Raw genomic sequence first — 25,255 nt, 5'->3', positions numbered from 1 at the left:
TGGGCTTCGGAAGGCTGCCGGGGCACCAGGAACCTGCACTGTTAGAAGCTGCTCTTATTTGGGAGGCCCAAGACTAAGCCCGCACCACATCAAACTAAGCGCTGTCAGAGCAGACAGCTCTACCTGCTCCTCGCGCCCACAGTCTGTTACCACTCCAAGCAGGTTCTTTAAACCCAGGGCCGTTCTAGCCAGGCGATACTCCCAGCCCTTTTTAATTATTATTATTTTAATTTTGAAACGGGGGTCTCACTACGTTGCTGAGAGTCCTGCTAAGTTGCTGAGACTGATCTTGAACCTGCAATCCTCCTGTCTCAGCCTCCCAAGTACTAACTAAGATTATAGGCATGTGCCACCACGCCCAGCTCCACCCAGGTTCTTAAAGATGGAAGCTCTGGGGGAGATGGAGTCCCATCCCTTCATTAAAGCTGCTTTGAAGGCCTCTAACAGATCACTGCGCAGAGGCTCCACTCTGACCCCTCTGACCTTGATCTGGGGCCAGGGCGCACTGAATGAAGCTCTCAGCACATCTGAGGCCCGGCATATGTCACACGTGGAGGCTGGCTCTTCCCCGGCCGGAGGTTCAGGAAATAGTTAAGCTGTGACTATCTTACCCGCAAATAAAAGAGGTGAGGACGTGCCGTACCCGCGAGTCACTTCAGCAGTGGAGAGCAAGTGTCCCTGAGTCTGGAGGGCACCCCGGCTTCCTGGGAGCCGCCGCGGACGTGGTCAGCGGAGGACGCGCGGGGTGGGCCTCCCGAGGTGGCGGAAGGTGAGCTGAGACCGAGGGTCCTGCCTGGACCGCTGGGCACTGAGACCCGGGCAGTCGGTGGGAGCCGGGAGAGAGGCTCCGGGAAGGAGAGCAGCCTGTGCCAGGCCGGCCCGCCACGGAAGACGAGGGGTGACCGTCCACGGTGAGAGCGAGGCCCGGCCGCGAGGTGCCGCCGCTCAGGATCCAGTCGGGGACTCGGCGCCCGCGCAAGGGCACCTTTCCATTTATGGCTGTTTCGTTCCTTAAACATTTCAAGTCAAATAAATAACCAGTGTAAACAGAAGGCAATCGTGTGGTTCTTCCCCACGAGGTGCAGTGCAGGCCCCGAGGCCCTTGCTAGGACACGGAGGGTGCCTGCTCCTCAGCGCCTGCTTCTCTGAGGCCGGGAGCAGGCCGGCGGCCGCTACTGCCGGTTGTCCTTAGACACGTTGTGCGCCAGCCAGTTCACTTTGGTCTTCCAGCTTTCCCGCAGGGCTTCGTTGAATTTCACGCGGAAGTGCTTCAGCGCCTCTTCCTCCGTCTTCCCCAGCGCCAGGGAGTCCTGGGACGGAGAACCACCCACAGCGGCATCAACACAAGGGCCCCGTCCCTGCCGTGTCCACGGCCGCCCTGCTTCCCCGGATTCCTGCGCCTCCGTGTACTCGAAACCCTGAATAAGAAGTGCACGAGCCGGCGTGGTGGCGCACGCTCGTGATCCCGGCATTTGGGAGGCTTAGAAGGATCAGGGTTCGCAGACAGCCTCAGCTACCTAGTGAACCCCTTTGCAACTTAGTGAGACCCTGTTTCAAAAGAAAGAATAGGAACCAGGACTGAGGGTGTAGCTTGGAGGTAGAATGCCCCGAGGTTCAATCCCAAGTATACTCAGAGAGTTAGAGGGCCACCCACATCTCCCCCCGCAAAACTCATGTGACCCCAAACCCAGACAGGTGCCCTGGTCCACCCTCAGGTCAACATGCCAGAGGAGTCTTGGCCCCGGAGCCCTGGGGGCTGGCGGGAGGCCAGAGGAGGGGGCAGCAGCTCTAGAAAATGCCCGACAGGGCCTGCAGCCCCGGCCCTCACCGTCCACGAACCATCTTCAAAAGAAAGGCGTCTTGTAACACATAGAAGGAACCCTATCCCATGCCGCCCTGGTGCACCCGGAAAACACTGAAGACACTACTGACCACACCTGCCGCTGTGGGGCCACTTCCCGCCTGCCCCCACTGCGCAGCCCGGAACTGCACAAAGGCCACGCCAGCAGCGTCCCCGTGCTGCCAGGACAGGCCCCGGGAGGGGGTGCCCGCGGCCCAGCCTCCTGCCTGGCGTGGCACTGACCCCTACCTTAAGGTACTGGATGTCTTTGGAGCAGCTGAGCTCAGGCAGGCCTGCCGCCCTCATCAGGGCGAAGAGGTGGAGGAAGAGGAGCCCGTGGCGCCGCAGGATGGTGTAGGCCCGCTCACAGTAGCCCCGGAACCTGCGAGGCCGAGGCAGGGCAGTGGGGGCGGGGCTCCCAAGTCCTGGCACCCCCAAGCCCTGGGTCTGCCTCGCCTGGGTAGCGATTGTGAACAAGGCCGCCGATTCCTCCAGCTGATCCCCGGGCCCAAGCCCACCTCTCCCACACTGCCCCCAAACGGCATCCAGGATTGGGGTGCTCCTGCCGAGACGGCAGAGACATGCCCCAAACCCAGCGGCAATCCCAGGGTGGGTCAGGAAGGGAGGCCGCGGGCTGAGGCTAGGCCGGACCTGGCCCCCTCACCTTTCAAATTTCTCGCTGTTGTTCGTCCTGCCTTGCTGGATGACGTGGACGAAGTCGTAGGTGAGGATGAAGGGGACCCGCTCGCGGTTAATTCCAAACTTGGTCTTGAAATTCCCCAGGAAGTGACCAAAGTCGATGTGGAACAGCTGGGAGAGGGAAGGTGGAGCGGGAGCTGGCGCGCGGGCGGGCCGGGGCGGGCGGGCGGGGCAGCGCTGCCTACCTGGCCGCTCTCGCGGACCATGATGTTGTCGCTGTGTCGGTCGCCGATGCCCAGCACGTAGGTGGCCACGCAGTAGCCGGCACAGGACAGGGTGAACTCCTCGATGGCTCGGTCCAGGGCCTCCCTGGGTGGGAAGATGGAAGCCAGGCTGCACCTGGTCGGCCCCTTCTGCCAGGAGGCCGTCTGCTGCCCCTCCGCTCCAGTCGGCCTTGGGACGGGACGCGCTTTCATCAACAGAAGGCGGAGGCCACTCTTCCAGGGCCCGGGCCCTGGACACTTGGAGGGCTCGAGCACACGCCCTGGAGGGACGCTGAGGCGGGTCCACTGCAGAGGAGCCGCCCGTGCAGAGGCACAGCTGCGGCCAGGGCCCGCGCACGCGCCTGAGGCCCCCTACCCCTGCCTGGCTGGGCAAAGCCCCGGATGATAGCTGTGCGTAAGGGGTTCCAGGCAAGCGCAGCAGAACTCAACAGAGCCCACTCGAGCTGCCGGTTCACAGGCCCGGAGTAAATGGTGCTTGTTTTTTTTTTTTTTTTTTTTTTTTAAGAACTGGGGATCGAAGCCAGGGGCATTCTACCTCTGAGTTCCACCCCCCAGCCCTATTTTTTTATTCTTTTTATTTTGAAACAGTCTCACTAAGTTGCAAAGGGCCTCACTAGTTGCAGAGGTTGGCCACGGACCTGCAGTCCTCCTGTCTCAGCCTCCTAAGTACTCAGATTACAAGTGTGTGCCACCACACCCGGCAAATGGTGCTTTTAATTTTTTTTTTTTTTTTTTTTTGGGTGGCACTGGGAGTGGAACCCAGGGGCTTTCTACCTCCGGGCTATACTCCAGATCTATTTTATATTTTATTTGGAAACAGGGTCTCACTAAGTTGCTGAGAACCTCACTAAGTAGCTGAGGCTGGCTTCGAACCCGTGTGATCCTCCTGTTTCAGCCTCCCAAGCGCGGGGATTACAAGCGTGCGCCACCACGCCTGGCTTGTGCTTCTTTTAAGACCTTATGCTTTCTTTTTCCTTTCCTTTTTTTTTTTTTTTTTGGTGCTGGAAATTGAATCCAGGTGTTCTATCTCTGTACCTCTAACCCTATTTTATTTTATTTCTTGCACTACTGGGGACTGAACCCAGGGGTATTCTACCTCCAAGATACACTCCCAGCCCTATTTTTTTTGTGTGTGTGATGGAACCCAGGGGCTTTTCTACCTCCAGGCTACACTCCTAGACCTATTTTATACTTTATTTGGAACCAGGGTCTCACTAAGTTGCTGAAAGCCTCACTAAGTAGCTGAGGCTGGCTTCGAACCTGTGTGATCCTCCTGTCAGCCTCCCAAGCGCTGGGATTACAAGCGTGCGCCACCACGTCCGGCTCCTATTTTATTTTATTTTATTCTTTGTGGGATTTTTTTTTTCCAGTACTGAGGATGAGATCCAGGGGCATTCTAGCTTTGAGGTATACCTCCAGCCCTATTTTTTATTCTTTATTTCAAAACAGGGTCTCACTGAGTTGCAAAGGTCCTCCCTAAGTAGCTGAGGCTGTCCGCGAACCTTGACCCTCCTGTCTTAGCCTCCCAGATGCTGGGATTACAAATATGTGCCACTAGGAAGTGACCATAGTCAATGTGGAACAGCTGGGAGAGGGAAGGTGGAGACGGAGCTGGCGCTGCGCAGGGAGGGGCCGTGGGCCGGGGCTGGTGGGCCGCAGGGCAGCCGCTGCCTACCTGGCCGCTCTTTCTTTTCTTTTTTTCTTTCCTGGGGATTAAACCCAGCTACACCTATCTCTGAGCTACATCCCCAGCCCTATTTTTTATTATTTTGAAACAGGGTCTTGCTAGGTTGATGAGTCTCACTATTTGCTGAGGCTGCTCTCCAACCTGCGATCCTCCTGTCTCAGCCTCCCAAGTACTAGGATTATGAGCGTGCGCCACCACGCCCAGCTAAACACCTCTTTCCACAGGCATCCGCCTGGCCGAGACCTACCCGGGGTTCTTGGACTTGAGCCAGTTCAGCAGGGCGTCCTTGTTGAAGGCGGCCGTGGCGGCCATATTGCTCTTGTTCAGCTGGATGTTGGCGATGGTGTCCGAGTGGAGGACCACCTCGATGAGGCCCGTGCGGTCGCCGGTGGGAAGGCAGCCGTAGGGGGTCATCCTAGGCGGGCAGGGGGAGGGACAGCAAATGCCACCATCAAGGGGGCTCTGGGGCTGCCGGGCCCCCAAGAGCCACAGAGATGCTGCCGGTGCTGATGCTGAGAGGAGGGGAAGATGCTGGGCCCGAGGGAAGGTGCCTGAGACATTGGCACCTGATGAGCACATCTTGGCCAAGTTCGTGTTAGCTAGGAAGATGTCGCTACTTCTCCAGATAGGACTGACACCTGTCCTGAGTGCCAGGACCTCCTTCCCCACCCTCCTCCAGCTGCCCCATGGCCTCCCTGCTCTTCTGAGATCGGCCCTTTTCCCAGGCGCCACACTGTGATGGCTTTGCCCCAGGACTCCCCGAAAGGCACAGGCTCAGCCAGGCGCACACCTGTCATCCCAGTACTCGGGAGTCTTTTGTTTTGGGTTTTTTTTTTTTTTTTGGTGTTACTGGGGGTGGAACCCAGAAGCTTTTTACCTCCGGGCTACACTCCCAGACCTATTTTATATTTTATTGGAAACAGGGTCTCACTGAGTTGCTGAGAGCCTCACTAAGTAGCCGAGGCTGGCTTCGAACCTGTGCAATCCTCCTGTCTCAGCCTCCCAAGTGCTGGGATTACAAGCGTGCGCCACCATGCTCGGCTGGTACTTGGGAGTCTGAGACAGGAGGACCGCGGTTTGAGGACAGCCTCAGCATGCAGTGAGACTCTCATCAACCTAGCAAGACCCTGTCTCAAAACAAAACTAAAATAGGGCTGGAGGTGTAGCTCGGAGGAAGCATGCCCCTGGGTTCCATCCCTCGCGCCTCCGTCATCTGTCACCCGGAGAGGTGACCAGGGGCCTACCGTAGGTCCAGGCCCTCCTGCTTCCACAGGACATCCATGAGCTGGATCATCTGCAGGGTCAGCATGTCCTGGCGGAGATCTGCAGAGGCCAGAAGGAACCGCTCCTGAGTCTCTGCATTCTGTCTTGTGGTTCACTCACCTCCAGGGCTCCTCAGACACCCACGGCGGGCAGGGCGGGTTCTGGCCCGCCTGGCTCACCAGCCCCCCCCCTTTTTTTTCAGTACTGGGGATGGAATCCAGGGGCATTCTACCTCCAAGGGACACCCCCAGCCCTATTTTTTACTCTTTATTTTGAAACAGGGTCTGAGTTGCACAGGGCCTCACTAAGTAGCTGAGGCTGTCTGTGAACCTCAATCCTCCTGTCTCAGCCTCCCGAATGCTGGGATGACAAGCGTGCGCCCCCACGCCCGGCTGGCATTCTACCTTTGAGCTACATCCCTAGTCCTTTTTTTTTTTTTTTTTTTGAAACAGGCTCTTACTAAGTTGTTGAGGCTGTCTTTGAACCCATCATCCTCCCGTCTCAGTCTCCCAAGGACTGGGATCACAGGCGTGCGCCCCCCCGCCCCAGCTTACCATCCCCGTTCTTAAAGATGATGCCCACGCTGCCGGCGCTGCCCGCCTCCTCGCTGCTGTACATGATCCACAGGGGCTTCATCTTGGAGTCCATAAAGGTGCACTGCTCCACGCTGCCGGCCAGACAGCAGGGTGTCGGCGGGGCTCCCGGGGGCCCATCGGGGAGGGGCGGGCGCGGGGCTGGGCTGGGGCTCACCAGACTTCCGCCAGTACAGTGCTGGGGTCGAGCGGCGACTGCAGGTGGGAGAGGGCCTCGAGGTAGGTCTCCTGGCGCATGCACAGGTGCATCAGCTCCTTGGTCTGGGGCTTGGTGGTCTTCTGCGAGCTCACCTTCACGAAGTCGTTCAGCGCCTTCAGCTTGCTCAGTGCCTCCCCCTGGTGGACAGAGCGGAAGGGCAGCAGCCCGGGGCCTGGCGATCCTAAAGGATCCCAGAAAGCAGAGCCAGGCTGGAGCTGGGGCGCCCTGGCCTCACCTGCTTCATCAGCACCTTCATGTGGTGGGTGCTGCCTCTGCAGTAGGCCTCCATGATGAGGCCGAAGCGCAGGGCCACCGACGGCACGTGCATCTCGGATCTGGAGGGGCAGATGGGGCTGGGCGTTGCTGGGCAGGGCTGCAGGGGCCCTCCGTAGCCCCGGTGAGACCCAGGGCAGCCAGGACACCGGGACCTGCTGGGAAGAGGAGGTCCCCCGACCCGAGCCCTTCTCCCCCCATGGACTGCCTAGGGTTCCCGGGAGCCGGCCAGGGGCATCCACTACCGCAGGTGCCAGAAGAGGAAGTGGCCGATCTTGCGGTTGGCCAGGGCCCGGTCCAGCAAGAATTTGGTCAGCTCGCAGTCCAGGTAGGACTCATACTTGAGGACCTGCACCAGCTGCAGCAGATACTGGAAAAGCTCGTCGTCCCTGCAGGGGCGGGAGGCTGGCTGGGGTGGGGAGGAGAGGGGCCGGCGAGGCCGGAGCGGGCCGGGCTCGTCCCCGCCGGTGCCCACTCCCAGGGCTCAGGCAGCGCCGCCTCGGCGAGGAGCCGGGACTCACGTCAGCTTCCGCAGGGACCTGATGGCGAAGGAGCCCACGTGGCAGTCGGGGAAGCTGAAGTCCAGCAGCTCCAGGGCGCTCAGGACGGGCAGCTCGGGCCAGGAGCACAGCAGGTACAGCATCTGGGGGTGCTGGGAGTCAGGCGGTGGCGGGAGGCAGGGGGCCGGCGGCCCGCGCCCTCCCACCCACCTGCGCCACGTCCTCGTGTTTGTTCCACTTGGTGACGAGCAGCAGGCGGGCCAGCGCCTCTGGGAAGCGCTCCTGCACCTCGTGCCGCATCTTCCACACCAGGTCCTTCTCGTGCTCGTACAGCTCCCCCGAGCCCCGCCGCTCCAGGACCTCCCGCAGCTGCAGCAGCTGAGGGGCGCCGGCAGCCGTGGGCTCCAGCCCCGCCCGCCGAACACGCCCCGCCCACAAAACCCCGCCCGCCGAACACGCCCCGCCCACAAAACCCCGCCCGCCGCCACGCCGCCACGCCCACCAAACACGCCCCGCCCGCCGCCACGCGCCCCGCCCACCGAACACGCCCCGCCCACAAAACCCCGCCCACCGCCACGCGCCCCGCCCACCGAACACGCCCCTCCCACAAAACCACGCCCACCGCCACGCGCCCCGCCCACAAAACCCCGCCCGCCGCCCGCGCCCCGCCCACAAAACCCCGCCCGCCGCCACGCGCCCCGCCCACCACCACGCCCCGCCCACACGCCCCGCCCCCGCCCGGCTCACCTCCTCCTCCGTGGCGGGCTCGCGCTCCCCGTGCCTGCCCAGCTCCAGGATCTGCAATGAGCGGCCGCCCTCAGTGCCCCGGCCTGGCCAGCCTGGGGGGCTCCCCGGCCAGCGAGCGCGCCCCGCCGCTATGCCAACCATGTTCGCGGCACCTGGGCACAGCGGCGTCTGGCTCCTACCCGCCCCGTGCCGCGAGCGTCCCGCCCACCAGCCGTGCGACGGAGATGCCATCAGCCATCACCCGCGTCCCCTGGCCGGCCACATGGCTCGAGAAAGCCCCAAACCGGCCGGGTGAGCGGCCGCCAGCCGGGAGCGAGGCCCGGGAGCCCGGGAGCCCCCACTGACCTTCTCCAGGGCGGGGTAGTACACGGGGTGGGGGGCCACCTCGGGCAGGCAGATGACCAGGGCGGCGGCGCTCTCCGTATTGGGGTTGCTGCGCACGGTGCCCGTGGGGTTCAGCAGCTCGCCTTTCTCATCTGCAGGTGGGGACAGATAGTTGCGCCGGGACCACCACCGCAGCTCCGGGACCCCTCCCCGGGACCTCCCCGCCCCTGAGCTGGGCCCACCTGGGACAGAGGGCCACATGCAGAGGCAGCGCTCTCCGGTCTTGAGCTGGTCCTTGTAGTCGAACAGCATGAGGTTGGCCCAGGCAATGGGGCAGTCCTGGGGGGGCCAGCAGCAGGTCAGGGATGTGTGCACACACTCACACGCGGGCACACACACATATCACTTGTTCACGAAAGGGGGGCCCGGTTTCCAGGCCTGCTGAGGTGGTCTCACACCCCACTGGGGGTCTCCCAACTACACCCAGGAGACCCTGCCTGATGGGGTGGACCCACTCACTGCCTCTTTCTTGTGGGGGGTCGCATGATGAAGCCGGCTAGACCCCCTCCACTGCTGCCTGCACCCTGACTCCCAGCTTCCAGAGCAGCCCCTGGACAGCCACGCCTGGAGCGCACTCCGCAGGAGCTGGCAGGGAGGGCCCATCACATCCTAGGGGCTTGGGGCCAAGCCACACCCTTCCTGGGTGGCCATGGACTCGGGCCTTTCTTTCTGTCCTTCCGCCCAGGGAGCTGCAGGACCACAGGCTTGGGCCGGATGGACCAAACCAGGCAGGGCAGGGCTGATGTCCCCAGGCCTCCCGAGCCCCCTCCTCGGGCTGCGCTGGCCAGCTGAGGCCCACCCACCGCCTTCTTCGACTTCTTCTTGGTGGAGCGCGCCTTCTTCGCCTTCTCGACCACAGCGTAGAGAGCGAAGCAGAGCCGGGCCATGCGCGGGAGGTCGCACACGCTGATGTCGAACTCCAGCAGCTGCTCCCACACCGGCTCCGAGCACACGCTCACCTCGGCGCTGGACACCGTCTTGCACAGCATCTCGTTGCCGTGGAAGAGCCCGGCCTGCACCACCAGCTGGGAGGGGGGCACCAGGCGCAGGCTGAGGGCCCGTCCCCCAGGCACGCATCCTCCTGTGGGTCTCAAGCCACTTTCTTGAGGTGCTGGGGATGGAACCCAGGGCCATTCGACCTCTGAGCAACACCCTCAGCCCAATTTTTTTATTCTTCATTTTAAAACAAGGTCTAAGTTGCAGAGGGCCTAAGTAGCTGAGGCTGGTCACCCCCAATCCTCCTGTCTCAGCCTCCCAAGTATTAGGATTACAAGCATGTGCCATCACGCCCAACTTCTATTTTAAAATTTGAAAAAGAGCCAGGCAAGGTGGTGCACGTTTGTAATCTCAGCATTCAGGAGGCTGAGACAGGAGGTTTGCGGTTCAGGGACAGCCTCAGCTACTTAGGCCCTTTGCAATTCAGTGAGACCCTGCTTCAAAATAAAGAATAAAAAAAATTGGGCGCCGGGCGTGGTGGCGCACGCTTGTAATCCCCGCGCTTGGGAGGCGGAGACAGGAGGATCGCGCAGGTTCGAAGTCAGCCGCACTGGCTTAAGAGACCCTGTTTCCAAAAATAAAATAGGTCTGGGAGTGTAGCCCAGAGGTAGAAGGGCTTCCAGGAACCCCAGTACCACCAAAAAAAAAAAAAAAAAATTGGGCTGGGGGTGTCACTTGGAGGTAGAATGCCTCTGGGTTCCATCCCAGTAACACACACACACACACACACACACACACACACACACACACACAATTAAAACAGGATCTCCCTAAATTGTTGAGAGCCTCCTGTCTCAGCCTCCCAAGTACTGAAATTACAGGTGTGAGCCACCATGCCCGGCAGCCTTCCTGGCTTTAACCCGCTCTGGCTCAATTTGCTACTGAGGTCTAATGACCCCCAGGTGGGGAAGGGTTTTCACTGTCACCAAACAGGTCCCTGCCCTAGCTCCTCCAGGTCCACCCTGCCAACCTGCCCCTCGCATCCCATCCTCCACAGTCCCCCCAGCACCCAGCCCTGCTCACATGTATGAGGAAGCCACGAGAAAGTGAGCAGGACACCCAGACTATGGAGCGAGACGCCACGTCCCAGCAATGGGCCAACAGACTGACCCTCTACCTGGCAGGTGGTTCTGGGATGGAGGGAGGGGACGGGGGTGTGAAGTGCTTCGCAGAAAACAGGGCAGCAATGCCGGACGTGGTGGCGCACACTTGTAATCCCCGCGCTTGGGAGGCTGAGACAGGAGGATCACACAGGTTCGAAGCCAGCCTCAGCTACTTAGCGAGGCCTCTCGGCAACTTAGTGAGACCGTTTCCAAATAAAATAGAAAATAGGTCTGGGAGTATAGCCCAGAGGTAGAAAAGCCCCTGGGTTCCACCTGCAGTACCACCAAACAAAAAACAAAAAACAAAAAAAACAGGGCAGCAAGAGCCCCGAGCGAGCGCTCCTCCCTGGCTGTGGGCACCACCAGGTGCTCCCAGGGAGCACGCACTCCGGGCCAGCTCCTCCTCCCCCAACACCTCCTGACTATGCTTCCTCGGAGCCTGGGCCACCACCCCCACCTCCACCAGAGCCCAGTACCCAGAAGCCGCCAGGCCCAGACTTCCACGAATCGGCCTCCCTGGCCGGCCGGCTCCCTCCCCTCTTCCTGTTTTGAAGAGGCTCACAGCCGCTCCGGGCAGGGAGGCCGGGTAATGTGGTCAGGTGGCTTTCGCGTGACACCTCCCACTCTCTTCCTCCGCCACCCCTTAGGCCACAGACACCTTGCTTGTGCAAAAAACACTCCGCTCCCTCACCTGGTGGGGGGCCTACCTTCATCCGCTCATCAGCGTTCACTTTGCTGCCCTGGATCAGCTGGACGCAGAACGGCTGCTCCAGGGACCAGAGGGACACGGAGGAGGGCTGGGGAGGAGGGCGCAGGCTCACTGCTGATGGCCGGGCTGGGCCACATCGGGACGCTTAGACAGAGGGCCACGGGGTGCAGCGAGGCTCAGACACTCGTCCCCAACACTATCCCTTGCTGGAAAACCCAGCACCCAGGTACCCAGGGGTCCCAGTACTCCTGAGGTCTGCAGGAGAGAAGTCAGCGGCCCTGGGGCGTGGCCCCGGGGGGCCCAAGCAGCTTGGACTGGGGCCCAGGCGTCGGCCATTCTGGCTCCCCAGGGTCCAGACCCACCAAGGTCCCCTTGGATCCGCAGCTGGCCCCAGGGTGCTGGCCTAGGGTTGGAGGACAGGTGGTGGGGGACGGGGGCCGCCTAACCTTCTTCACGGGAATGGGGGGCGGCTTGGTGCGGGGCTTCTGGGCCTGGGGCGCGGGGTTGCTCTGCTCGTCCCGCATGGCGAGGATGGAGGAGCAGTGTACCATGGTCAGATGGGGCGTGAGTCCGCTGTGCAGGCAGCTGCAGATGTACTGGGTGGGGGTGCACGGTGAGGTGCTGAGCTGGCCCGCCCAACCCCTGGGCAGATGGCTACCCAGGGACTTCCCCAGGCACTGCCAGGCCTCCCGCCGATTCTTTCTGCGAGCTGAAGAGGGAGCCCCTCCAGCCAGCCCAGCCAGGGGGTGCTCTCGCAGCGACCCCCAAGGCCTGGCTACCAGACTTGAGAGGACAATGTCCAGCCCGCCAGCCCCACCCCGCCCCCAGCTGGAGCGTGGAGGGCCCGCGGCCTCACCTGGAACTGGCAGAGGGGGTAGCTGCCGTACAGGTACTCCTGCCTCCCGTTCACCTGCAGCGTGTAGGCCTCGGGCTGCTCCACCAGGGGCTGCCGGAACACTGTGGCCTTCTTGCGCAGGGCGCAGGCCATCAGGGCCAGGGGCATGTCCCTGGTGGACACCTGGAAGGTGAAGCTCTCCTGCGGGAAGGGGAGGTCAGCGCTGCCCTGCAGGCCCAAGGGCTCCGGGCTGCAGGGGTGGCTGCGTGTGCCTTTCTTAGGTAGCTCTGGCCCCCGAATGGGAGCCCCGTGGGGACAGGGTGTAGGGAAGTGATGGGTGGAGACATCCACCTGACACGAGGAAAACTTGTTTAATGAACGAGTGGGCCGGGGATCCACACTCTGGCTCGTCGGTCTCGCTGATCTTGTGGCGAGAAGTTCAGCTAAGCCCCTCGTGTGCCAGATGCTACTCAGTTATTTTCTGTAGTGAAGATGGAACCTTGAGCTCCACCCAGCCGTGTGCGTGCGTGCGTGTGTGCGTGCGTGCGTGCGTGCGTGTGGGGGGGTGGTACCAGGGACTGAACCCAAAGGCCTTCTTTTATTTATTATTTTATGGGGTGGAACCCAGGGGCTTTTTACCTCCAAACGACACCTCCAGCCCTATTTTTTATTCTTTATTTTGAAACAGGGTCTCACTGAGTGGCAAAGGACCTCACTGAGTACTGAGACTGTCCGCAAACAGTGGTCCTCCTGTCTCAGCCTCCCAAATGCTGGGACTCCAAGCATGTGCTGCGACACTCAGCTTTCTTTTTTAAAGTATGTGTGTGTGTGTGTGTGTGTGTGTGTGTGTGTGTGTGTTGTGGTATTGGGGACGGAACCCAGGGGCATTCTACCTCTGAGCAACACCCCCAATCCTATTTTTTTTCTTTATTTTTGAAACAGGGTCTCACTGAGTTGCAAGGACCCTCACTAAGTAGATGAGGCTGTTTGCGAACCCTCATCCTTCAGTCTCCGCCTCCCAAATGCTGGGGTTACAAGCGTGCGCCACCACGCCTGGCTCTTTTTTTTTTTTATGCATTTTTTGTGGTACTGGGGATAGAACTCAGGGGCATTCTACCTCTGAGCTATATCTCCAGCCCTTTTATTATTTTATTTTGAAACAGGGTCTCACTGAGTTGCCGAGGGCCTCACTAAGTTGCTGAGGCTGGCACGAACCTGTGATCCTCTTATCTCAGCCTCCCAAGTAACTGGGATTACAACCATGTGCCACCACGCCTGGCTGCCCCTTTTAAAACTGTGAAACAGGGTCTCACTGAGTTGCCGAGGGCCTCACTAAATTGCTGAGGCTGGCACAAACCTGTGATCCTCTTATCTCAGCCTCCCAAGTAACTGGGATTACAAGCGTGTAGTACCACACCTGGCTGCCCTTTTTAAAATTGTGAAACAGGTCTCACTGAGTTGCAGAGGCTCTCGCTAAATTGCTGAGACCGTCCTCAAACCTGCAGTGCTCCCCCGCCTGTCTCCCAGGCACTGAGATCTCATCGGGTGCTACTGAGGGGGGGTCCTGGGGGTCGCGGATGACTGGCGCGTTTGACAGTAGAAGGTCCCTTGTGGACCTGCGACCGCAGACTCACCTCGCTGCCCTCGAACTTGACGTTGACCAGCAGCGCCCTGCTGGGCACCCGCAGCGCGCCGGCCCCCCGGCTCCTGGCGGCCGGCTCCAGCTGCAGGGGAAAGCTGTACTCCAGCCAGGCCTCCCAGCCCAGCTGCTGCCGGCGCGCGGCCGCCTCCTCGCAGAACTGGCGCATCTTGGCTCGGAAGTCGTTCACCTCGGGGTCCCGCAGGGAGTCAAACTCGTGCAGGCCTGGAGGTCGGGCGGGCGGGAGGAGCGGGGTCATCACGGGGCGCGGCCAGGTGCGGGCCCGGCCGCCCGGCAGAGGTACCTTTGCCGATGAGGAGGCTGATCTGCGAGTTGACGAGCTTCTTGACACGGTCGCCCTCGCGGGCCACCAGGCGCAGCACGGGCAGGAAGGGCTGCACGTCGCAGAGCCGCCGCTGCTCGTCCTCCAGCTCCTGCTGCTCCGCCGTCTGGTTGACGCAGGTGAACACGTAGGCCTCGGGGTCGCTGAGCATGTGGAAGAGCGGCTCGTACTGCGCGCGGTGCCACAGCACCTGGGGGACAGTGGCGCTCAGCTGCCGGGATGCAGGTGCAGGGCGGCCGCCAGCCCGCGGACCCCCGCACGGCCTGCACGGGAGGCGGAGGAGCCCCAAAGAGCCGGCCGCTCAGACCCCGGGACCGGCCATGTGGCACACGGGCTCACTGTCCCTCCTCTCCCCCGCGGGCCGTGGACCGCCCAGGCTGCCCAGAGGGACGGGTGGACATGACCTTCAGGCGCGCCAGCCAATCATCACCCACCTTGGGTTTCTTTTTTTCTTTTTTCTTTTTTCGTTGGTGGTACTGGGGATGGAACCCTTCTACCTCCGGGCTACACTCCCAGACCTATTTTATATTTTATTTGGAAACAGGGTCTCTTACGCCAGCGAGGCTGGCTTCGAACCTGCGCGATCCTCCTGTCTCGGCCTCCCAAGCGCGGGGATGACAAGTGTGCGCCACCGCGCCCGGCTCTTGTTGGAGTTTTTTTGTGTGTGCATGGTACTGGAGACTGAACCCAGGGGCATTCTACCTCTAAGCTCCACCCCCAGCCCTTTAAAAATATTTTATTTTATTTTATTAATTAATTTATTTTTTGCAGCACTGGGGATGGAACCCAGGGGCATTCACCTCTGAGCAACACCGCCAGCCGTATTTTCTAGTCTTTTTTTTTTAAACAGGGTCTCACTGCGTTACAAAAAGCCTCACTAAGTAGTAGCTGAGGTTGTCCACAAACCACGATCCTCCTGTCTCAGCCTCCCAAGTACTAGGATTACAAGCGTGTGCCACCATGCCTGGCAATTTTTTTTTTTTTTTTAAACAGGGTCTTCCTAGGTTGTTGAGAGTCTCACTAAAGTCCCATGTCAGTCTCCCAAGTACTGGGACTGCAGGCATGCGCCACCACGCCCAGCTGGTTTTTATTATTTTATTTTTTGGGACGAGGGAATGAACCCTGGACATTCTACCTCTGAGTTACACCCCCCCCAGGCGTGGTGGTGAATGCCTGTAATCCCAGCCCCTCAGGAGTCTGAGGCAGGAGGATTACAGGTTCATGGCCAGCCTGGGTTATTAGTGAGACTGTCACTGGGGCTGTACCTCAATGGTAGAGCCTCTCTACGTTCAATCTCCGTACAGAAAGGATAAATAAATGGGCAGTGCTGGGCGAGGGCTGTCAATGTCTCACGCCCTCTGGGTGAGGTATCCTGGTGGAGTCTAGCATCCGGCTTTAAACAGGGAGCTCAGTCCAGGTGTGAGACTGAGGGGCAGGCCTCACGCTGTAAGACAACAGATTCAAGTCCATTCATAAAAACAACCGCAACGAGCATAATAATGAATACAGACCGGAGCAGGGCATGGTAGTGCTGGTCTGTAATCCCAGTACTTAGGAGGCTGAGACGGGAGGATCACAGGTCCAAGGCCAGCCTCTACACTGTAGGGAGACCCAAATCAGAATAAAATATGCCGGGCATGGTGGCGCACGCTTGTAATCCCAGCATTCGGGAGGCTGAGACTGGAGGATCGCGGTTTGCAGGCAGCCTCAGCTACTTAGTGAGGCCCTCGGCAACTTAGTGAGACCCTGTCTCAAAATAAAGAATAAAAAATAGGGCAGGCGGTGTAGCTTGAAGGTCGAATGTTCCTGGGTTCTATCCACAGACCCGCAAAAAAAAAAAAAAAAAAAAAAAAAAAAAGAATAAAATATAAATAGGCTGGGGTGAAGCTCGGAGTTAGAATGCCCCTGGGTTCCGGCCTGCATTGGAGCCTGCTGCGAGGCAAGGCTGGTGCCGGGGCCTCCGAGGCCAGGATTGGAGTCTTCCAAGGGGTTAGGCTGGTGCTGGGACCAGCAGCCGGCATCGGAGCCTTCCGTGAGGCAAGGCTGCTACTGAGGCCTCCGAGGCCTGGATCAGAGCCTGCCGAGGGGTTAGGCCGATGCCGGGGCCAGCGGCCACTATTTATTTATGTTTAGCCCTATTTATTTATGTTTGTGGCACTGAGGATTGAATGCCAGGGGCATTCTACCACCAAACTACACCCCAGCCCTTTTTTTAAATTTTTATTTTTGAAACAGCGTCTCACTAGGTTAATGACAATCTCACTGCGTGCTGAGGCTGTCCTCAAACCTGTGATCCTCCTGCTCTGCCTACCAAGTACTGGGATTCCATGTGTGTGCCATCATGCCCAGCTCCCAGCCCTTTTATTTTTTATTTTGATAATAGAGTCTTGCTAAATTGCCTGGGCTGGCCTTGAACTAACGATCCCTCTGTTTCAGCCTCCTGAGTTGCTGGGATTATAGGCATGTGTCACTCAGCCTGGCTGGTTTTTTTTTTTTTTTTTTTTTTTTTTTTTTTTTTTTGTGTGTGTGTGTGTGTGGAGTATTGGGGGGGGGGACCCAGGGGCTTTCTGAAACCTCTAGGTTACACTCCCAGACCTATTTTATACTTTATTTGGAAACAGGGTCTCACTAAGTTGCTGAGAGCCTAAGTAGCTGAGGCTGGCTTCCAACCTGCGCGATCCTCCTGTCTCAGCCTCCCAAGTGCTGGGATTACAGGAGTGTGCCACCACGCCTGGCTTCTGGCTGTTTTTATAAATTTTAATGTGTCCATATTTACTTTTATAGTAGGGGAAAAATACATTTTTTTTTTGGTACTGGGGATTGAACCTAGGGGCATGTTACCTCTGAGCTATACCCCCAGCCCTTTTTTATTTTTTATTTTTGAAACAGGGTCTTACTAATTTGTGGAGGACTTCACTAAATTTCTGAGGCTGGCCATGACGTGGCTGGTAATTTTTTTCTTTCTTTTCCTAAATATCTTTCTTCTCTTTCTTTTCTTTCTTTTTTTTGGGGGGGCACTGAGGATCAAATCTAGTGGTATGCTACCACCGAGCCACATCCCTCGCCCTATGTATTTATTTATGTTTGTGGCACTGGAATTACAAAAATGCACCTAGCTGACATTTAATCTTTAAAGAAATCTCTCAGGACTGGGCATAGTTACACATGCTTACAATCATAATGCCAGAAGATATAAGCCAAGCTCATTCCATAAAAACAACCCTAATAAACATAATAACTAATACAGACCAGAGCAGATTGTGTTGGCACACGCCTGTAATCCTGGTACTTGGGAGGCTGAGGCAGGAGGATTGCAAGTACAATCGGAGCGAGCAATTTAGCAAGACCAAAACAACAACAACAACAAAAAATAATTAAAAGAGCTGGGGAACGCCGGGCGTGGTGGCCACGCCTGTCATCCCCGCGGAGACAGGAGGATCGCACAGGTTCGAAGCCAGCCGCGCGCGCTGGCTTAGGAGACCCTGTTTCCAAATTTTAAAAAAGTATAAAAATAGGTCTAGGAGCATAGCCCGGAGGTAGAAGGGTTTCCAGGAACCCCAGTACCACCAAAATAAATAAATAAATAAATAAAAATAAAAATAAAAAAGAGCTGCGGATGAAGCTCAGTAACAGAATGTCCCTGGGTCAATCCCCAGCACCACCACCATAAAAAAGAAAAGAAAAGAAAAGAAACCTCTCAAGGCTGGTTCACTGGTCTATCATTTTTGTTTTTCTGTTCCCAATTATAGTTTTATTTATTTATTTATTTTGGTGGTACTGGGGTGGCACCCAGAGGCTTTCTACCTCTGAGCTATACTCCCAGACCCATTTTGTATTTTTTTTTTTTTTTTTTGAAACAGGGTCTCAGCAACTCACTAAGTTGCCGAGAGCCTCACTAAGCAGCTGAGGCTGGCTTCGAACCTGCGCGATCCTCCTGTCTCAGCCTCCCAAGCGCGGGGATGACAAACGTGCGCCAGTATGCCTGGCTCCAATTATAGTTTTAAATTTTTTGCAATACAGTCTCACCCTCTGGCAGCCCAAGGCATGACCGTTAGATTCTAGATTTCATAAGTGGCTCAAAGCCTCCAAAAGTCACAAGACAGTATCTACCAAAGACTATCTATCCAGATGTTTAAGACTTTTTTTTTTTTTTTTTTTTTTTGTGGTACTGGGGATGGAACCCAGAGGCATTCTGCCTCTGGGCTACACCTCCAGCCCTATTTTATAATTTATTTGGAAACAGGGTCTCACTAAGTAGCAGAGGCTGGCTTCGAACCTGCAGGATCCTCCTGCCTCCGCCTCCCAAGCTCAGGGATTACAAGCATGCGCCACCACGCCCGGCATGTTTAAGGCTTTGACTCAGTAATTCATTCTGAAACTTACTCGCAGAAAGACCAAAACCTTTTCCAAGGCTGAGGCTCACTCTGGTGGCAACATCTGTAAAGGTGAGCACCTAGATGGCTTTTCGGTGGCTGTGGAAGGCTCCCCAAAATGACACTGTGGTCACAGGTCCGATGGCGGCCAGCGCTGGAGCCGCTCAGAGCTCACCCTGGGGCCATCGGTAACCACTCCAGCCGCCATCTTGAGGAGAGACAGACCCTGCTACCGCGGCAGCTCACTTTAGGATAGTAAGTGGAGTGTAACCGCAAGTTTTAAACATTTCTTGGACATTCTTTTTTTTTTTTTTTTTTTTTTTTGGTGGTACTGGGGTTCCTGGAAGCCCTTCTATCTCCGGGCTACACTCCCAGACCTATTTTTACATTTTTATTTGGAAACAGGGCCTCCTAAGCCAGCGCGCACGGCTGGCTTCGAACCTGCGTGATCCTCCTATATCTGCCTCCCAAGCGAGGGGATTATATCCTTTTTTTTTTTTACACTGGGGAATGAACGCAGTAACATTCTACCTCTGAGCTATACATAACCCCAGGTCTATTTTATGTATTTTGTATTTATGTATTTATTTATTTATATTTGTGATCCTGGGGATGGAACCCAGGGGCATTCTACCTCCAAGCTACACCCCCAGTCCTATTTTTTATTCTTTATTTTGAAACAGGGTCTCACTGAGTTGCACAGGGCTTCACTAAGTAGCTGAGGCTGTCCGCGAACCGCCATCTTCCTGTCTCAGCCTCCCGAATGCTGGGATGACAAGCCTGCTTCACCATATCCGGCTGCCACTGGTCTTTTAAAATTTGTATGTGAGGATCTCAAGTCTGAGAAACAATGTGTCGTTCTGTCTTTCTGACTTTCTGAGCCCCCAGGCCGGAGGACCAGGCTTCGGAGATACCTGCTTGATGGTGCTGAGGTTGGCATTGCGGGACACAGGGAAGTTCAGGTAGACGCCTGTGGGCAGCAGGAAGTCGACCACCACGTTCTGATTCTCCTCCTTGGTCCAGAATTCCATGGGGCAGTCAACCCCTGGGGGCATCCTGCCTCCTCACTCCTCAGTGGCCAGTTGACCTGAAGGGAAAACAGGCAAAATGAGCTACCCAGGTGTGCGGGCGAGTCCTTGGGTCACAGTATCTACCCAGGTGTGCGGGCGAGTCCTTGGGTCACAGTATGTGGGGCTCGGCAGCAGTGTGTCGGGCTGAGTCCTCGCCGCCCCGGGCACACAGAGCTCGCCTCCCACGGGGTGGCAGACAGCTAGGGACTGAAAGACCCAAGGCTGTGATTCTTGGAGACTTTCTAGCCATGCTGGGCGTGGTGGTGCCCGCTTGTGATCCTGGTACCGGGGAGGCTAAAACAAGAAGATCGCAGGTTCAAGGACGGCCTCAGCAGGCAGTGAGACTTAGCAACCTAGTGAGACCCTGTTTCAAAATAAGAATAAAAAGCCGGACGTGGTGGCGCACGCTTGTCATCCCAGCATTTGGGAGGCTGAGACAGGAGGATCCTGGTTCGCAGACAGCCTCAGCTACTTAGTGAGGCCCTTTGCAACTCAGTGAGACCCTGTTTCAAAATGAAGAATAAAAATTTGGGCAGGGGGTGTAGCTTGGAGGTCAAATGCCTCTGGGTTCCACCCCCAGACCCGCAAAAGAAATAATAATAATAATAATAATAAGAAGAAGAAGAAGAAGAAGAAGAAAGTTGGGTTGGGGGTATAGCTCAGAAATAGAATGCCCCCAGGTTCAATCCTCAGTACAATAAAATTAAATTAAGTGAAAATAAACTTTCTAACCAGAAACCAAATGGCTTAAAAACAGCCCTAACATATGTTGAAATAGCTCAGTTAAACCAAACTCCAAGTCATCACCCCTGTGCCCCCATAAGTAATAAAACATTGCAGACACAGGAAAGGGGCTTGTGCCCCCCCACTCTAGCTCCCCCCCTCTTTTTTGTGGTACTGGGGATGGAACCCAGGGGCATTCAACCTCTGAGCTACACCCCAGCCCTATTTTTTTATTCTTTATTTTGAAACAGGGTCTCACTGAGTTGCAAAGGGCCTCACTAAGTAGCTGAGGCTGTCCACGAACCGCTATCCTCCTGTCTCAGCCTTCCGAATGCTGGGATTACAAGTGTGCACACCTCGCCCGGCTGTTGTTATTATTTTTGTTGTTATTTTTGTGGTACTAGGGATGAACCAAGGAGCTTTCTATCTGTAGGCTACACCTCCACACCTATTTTCTATTTTATTTGGAAACAGGGTCTCACTAAGTTGCTGAGAGCCTAAGTAGCTGAGGCTGGCTTTGAACCTGCGCGATCCTCCTGTCTCTGCCTCCCAAGCTCTGGGATTACAAGCGTGTGCCACCACGCCCAGCTTTAATTTATTTACTTATTGTGGCGCTGAGTATTGAACCCAGGGACGTTTTACTTCCAAGCTACACTCTCAACCCTATGTTTTATTCTTTTTTTTTTTTTTTTCCCTGCAGGTCTGGGGATGGAACCCAGGGGCATTCGACCTCTGAGTTATACCCCCTGACCTATTTTTTATTTTTTATTTGGAAACAGGGTCTCAGTAAGTTGCGGAGGGCCTCACTAAGCAGCTGAGGCTGTCTGCAAAGCTCGGCTAGTCTCTGCCTCCTGAATGCTGGGATTACAAGCGTGCGCGACCACACCCAGCATATTTTTTTCTTTTGAACACAGTGAAGACAGTCCAGGCTGCTCACTGGACCCCAGGGAAGACAGCAGTTTGAGTTGGCTTTTTGGCCACTTATAGCTGTTTCCAAGAGAGTAACAGTGCGTTCCTTTCGGGAGTTTCTAGAGTTCAGAAAGCTGTTCCCTTGGAAGTTGGTAAGAGGCCCCAGGTCCTCTGTCTGCCACCCACAGGCACACAGAATGCCCACCGGCAGGATGGCAGCGCCGGCCCCAGGCCTCTCCAGTCACTCAATGGTGGCTCTCCCTGTTCTGTGTGTGTGTGCGTGTGCGTGTGCGTGTGCGTGTGTGTGTGTGTGTGTGTGTGTGGTGCTGGGGATGGGACCCAGCGGCATTCTGCCTCTGAGCTACGCTCCCAGCCCTGTTTTTATTCTTTACTTTGAAACAGGGTCTAAGTTGCAGAGGGCCTCACAATTTGCTAAGGCTGGCCTCGGCTTCCCAAGTTCTGGTATTACAAGTGTGAGACACCATGCCTCGCTTTTTAGGGTCTTTTTGTGTGTCTCTTTTGGAACTGGGAATTGCCTTTTTTTTTTCTCTTTTGTAACAATGGCTTGCTAAGGTGCTGAGGCTGGCCTCAAACCTGCAGTCCTCCTGTCTCAGTCTCCTGAGTACTTGGATTACAGGTGTGTGCTGCAAGCCTGGTCTGCACAGCGCTTTGAATGGAGCAGGCAGAGCCGGGCGTGGTGGCGCACGCTTGTAATCCCTGCGCTTGGGAGGCTGAGACAGGAGGATCGCACAGGTTCAAAGCCAGCCTCAGCTACTTAGTGAGGCTCTTAGCAACTTAGTGAGACCCTGTTTCCTAATAAATTATAAAATAGGTCTGGGAGTATAGCCCAGAGGTAGAAAGCCCCTGGGTTCCACCCCTAGTACCACCAGAAAACAAACCAGGGGCTTTGAGAGGCTGAGACAGGAGGATCTCGGTTTGCAGACAGTCTCAGCTACTTAATGAGACCCTGTTTCAAAAAAATAAAGAACAGAATGCCGGGCGTGGTGGCACAGGCTTGTAATCCCAGTAATTGAGAGGCTGAGACAGGAGGACCCAAAGTTCGAGGCCAGCCTCAGCAACTTGTGAGGCCCTCCACAACTTAGTGAGATCCTGTTTCAAAATAAAGAATAAAAGAGGGCTGGGGGTGTGGCTCAGAGGTAGAACGCCCTGGGTTCCATCCCCAGTACTGCCAAAAATAAAAATAAATAAATAAATAAAATAAAAGCCGGGGCAGCAGTGTGGGCGCGGGGCTGGAGAGGTGCTCCTGCAGAATGCAGGGGGATCGTGACAGGACACTGGAGGCCAGCAGAGTTGGGGTACGCTTGGAGATGAGGCGGCTCCTCTGGGGATGGTGAGGGACAAACCCAGGGGGACAGCCAGGTTTGTCCCTGAGACACTGAAGGGCTGGTGTGGAGACGCTGCACCAGGGAAGGATAGAAGGAAAACAGCGAGTTGGGCACGGCGGTGCACACCTGGCATCCCGGTAGCTGGGAGGCTGAGACAAGATCGTAGGTTCAAGACCAGCCTCAGCTACTTAGTGACCCTCTGCGATTATTTATTTATTGGTGGTACTTGGGGTGGAACCCAGGGGCTTTTCTACCTCTGGGTTATACTCCCAGACCTATTTTATACTTTATTTGGAAACAAGGTCTCACTAAGTAGCTGAGGCTGGCTTTGAACCTGTATGATCCTCCTGTCTCAGCCTCCCAAGCGCTGGGATTACAAGCGTGTGCTACCATGCCCAGCTGACCCTCTGCGATTTAGTGGGACCCTGTTTCAAAAGAAAAAAGAAAAGAAAAAAAAAAAAAAAAGCCAGGCATGGTGGCGTATGTTTGTAATCTTAGTACTTGGGAGGCTGAGAAAGGAGGATTATGGTTCGCAGCCAGCCTCAGCTACTTAGTTAGACCCTCTGCAGCTTAGTGAGACTCTGTTTCAAAAAATAAAAAATAGGGCTAGGGGGTGTAACTTGGAAGTAGAATGCTCCTGGGTTTAACCCCCAGTACAAAAGAACAAAGGAAGGAAGGAAAAAAGAGAGGAGAGAAGGAGAGAACGGAAGGAAGGAAGGAAGGAAGGAAGGAAGGAAGGAAGGAAGGGAGGGACTTCCTGGGGGAGAACAGGTGCTCCCTCTCAGACAAATGGAGTCGGAGCTGCTTACCGGACCCCACTGAAGACAGTCACAGAGCAGGCTCCCCCATCAGGCCCACAGGGGAGAGGTCTGTGGGGTCATGGAGCTATAATCTGGTGTGAGCAGTGGCCGACAGCTGTGGAGCCCGGGACAGGCGAGGCCTGGACGGAGGGTCAGAGCCGAGCAACCCTCCTCCGCCCCCTCCCAGGCAGCTGGATCCAGAGCCCCGACTTCTCGTCCCCGCCTCAGCCATCCAGAAAGTGTCCGGGAAGCGGCACAGGACAGAGGTCAGCTCCTCCCTCCCCACCTCCCAGCCACGTGGTCCCTGAGCAGCCGCTGGGCAGTGTTGCGCCTGGCTCATGTGTCCCCACGGTAGGAGGCCGCGCTGTCCTTCACACGGTGTCCCGGGAGGCTCCCAGTGGGCGGCTTTCCCAAGCCCAGGGCTGAAGAACAGCCGTCCAGCTGGGGAGCCAGGGGTCCGACTTCCGAGTCCTAAGCAGCTGGCAGAGGAGTTTCACAAAGTTGTTAACAAACATCCTAGCCAGTCTTGGTGGCCCAGGCTTGTAACCCCAGCATTTGGGAGGCCGAGATACGAGAATCGTGGTTTGGACAGCCTCATCAGCTACTACTTAGTAGCTCAGTGAGACCGTTTCAAAATAAAGAATAGAGCCAGGAATGGTGGTGCATGCTTGTAATCCCAGCATTTGGGAGGCTGAGACCGGAAGATCGCGGTTTGCAGCCTCAGATCCTTAGTGAGGAGGTCCTTTGCAACTCAGTGGGACCCGCCTTCAAAATAAAAAATAAAGCCGGGCGTGATGGTGCACGCTTGTAATCCCCGTGCTTGGGAGGCTGAGACAGGAGGATCGCGCAGGTTCAAAGCCAGCCTCAACTGGTTTAAGACCCTGTTTCCAAATAAAATATTTTTAAAAATTGGTCTGGGAGTGTAGCCCGGAGGTAGAAGGCCCCTGGGTTCCATCCCCAGTACCACACACACACACACACACACACACAAAATCCTTGTGCCAGCGACCAGGAATGCCTCCAAGGGGGACAAGAGGGACACAGGGACACCCAGGCTGCCCCTCATCCTCGGGGCTAAAGCTGCAGCCCGCTGAAGAGCCCCCTGGGCTGATGGCCCGCGGCTGGCGACTTGGCCCTGGGGCTTGGGCTTCCTAAGGATTCCTTCCCTTCCTTCTCTACATCCTTCGTAGATGTGGCTGGTGAGGACCAGGCAGCGCTGTCCAGTCTCTGTCTCGGGCTGTCACAGCTCGGGCTGTGACCCGCACTCAGGGGCGACTGACTGCAGGATGGCTCTGCACGGGGTCAGGCAGGGAGCGGAGAAGCCAAGGGGCGCCTGCTGCTCTGAGTGATGACATCTCCCCCCAGGGAGCCCCGGGCAATGTCTGCCAGGCGCCCTCAGCTGTAGTGGCACACCTCCCAATCCCTGGGAGGCTGAAACAGGAGGATTGCGGGTTTGAGGACAACGTCAAATAGTGAGATTCTCAGCAACCTAGCGAGACCCTATTTCAAAATAAAAAATAGCTGGGCATGGTGGCACGCGCTTATGATTCCAGGACTTGGAAGGCTGAGACAGGAGGATCTGGGTTTGCGACCAGCCTCAGCTACTTAGTGAGGCCCTCCGCAGTTTAGTGAGACCCTGTTTCAAAATAAAGAATAAAATTGGGCTGGGGGTGTAGCTCAGAGGTAATAGGCCCCTGGGTTCAGTTTCGCAAAAATAAAAAAATAAAAAATAAATTGGTTAGCAGGGTATAGTGGCAAATACTTCTAATCCTAGCATTTGGGAGACTGACACAGGTGGATTGAAATTCTTGGCCAGCCTCAGCTACTACTCAGTGAGGCCCCTTGCAACTCAGTGAGACCCTGTTTCAAAATAAAGAATAAGCCGAGCATGGTGGCGCAGGTTTGTAATCCCAGAATTTGGGAGGCCAAGACAGGAGGATCGCGGCTCACGGCCAGACTCAGCTACTTAGTGAGGCCCTCCGCAACTTAGTGAGACCCTG

General features: G+C 56.5%; 1 protein-coding gene across 5 annotated transcripts; it reads right to left on the bottom strand.

Moving 5' to 3' along the window:
* Positions 1-1,172: 1,172 nt before the first annotated feature.
* Positions 1,173-19,462, bottom strand: PIK3CD (phosphatidylinositol-4,5-bisphosphate 3-kinase catalytic subunit delta; the record flags this gene model as incomplete). Of its 5 annotated transcripts, none has more annotated exons than XM_080690400.1 (22): positions 1,173-1,310; positions 2,090-2,222; positions 2,505-2,650; positions 2,725-2,848; positions 4,698-4,865; positions 5,695-5,773; positions 6,268-6,380; positions 6,464-6,642; positions 6,741-6,840; positions 7,024-7,167; positions 7,300-7,430; positions 7,489-7,656; positions 8,026-8,076; positions 8,371-8,501; positions 8,592-8,688; positions 9,213-9,434; positions 11,216-11,305; positions 11,664-11,813; positions 12,074-12,253; positions 13,687-13,916; positions 13,996-14,224; positions 19,322-19,462. In XM_080690400.1, the coding sequence occupies 22 exons, from the start codon at positions 19,460-19,462 to the stop codon at positions 1,173-1,175; spliced, it is 3,144 nt and encodes a 1,047-aa protein (XP_080546526.1). The 5 variants fall into 5 exon arrangements, with proteins under 5 accessions (XP_080546526.1, XP_080546528.1, XP_080546527.1 ...); XM_080690402.1 differs by having other exon boundaries at positions 7,300-7,421; XM_080690401.1 differs by having other exon boundaries at positions 7,489-7,653.
* Between the last annotated feature and the right edge of the window lie 5,793 nt (positions 19,463-25,255).

This window comes from Muscardinus avellanarius (genome assembly GCF_963383645.1).
Source record: "Muscardinus avellanarius genome assembly, chromosome: 3".
NCBI classification, from domain to species: Eukaryota; Metazoa; Chordata; class Mammalia; order Rodentia; family Gliridae; genus Muscardinus; species Muscardinus avellanarius.
This window is presented reverse-complemented; position numbering and strand designations above follow the sequence as displayed.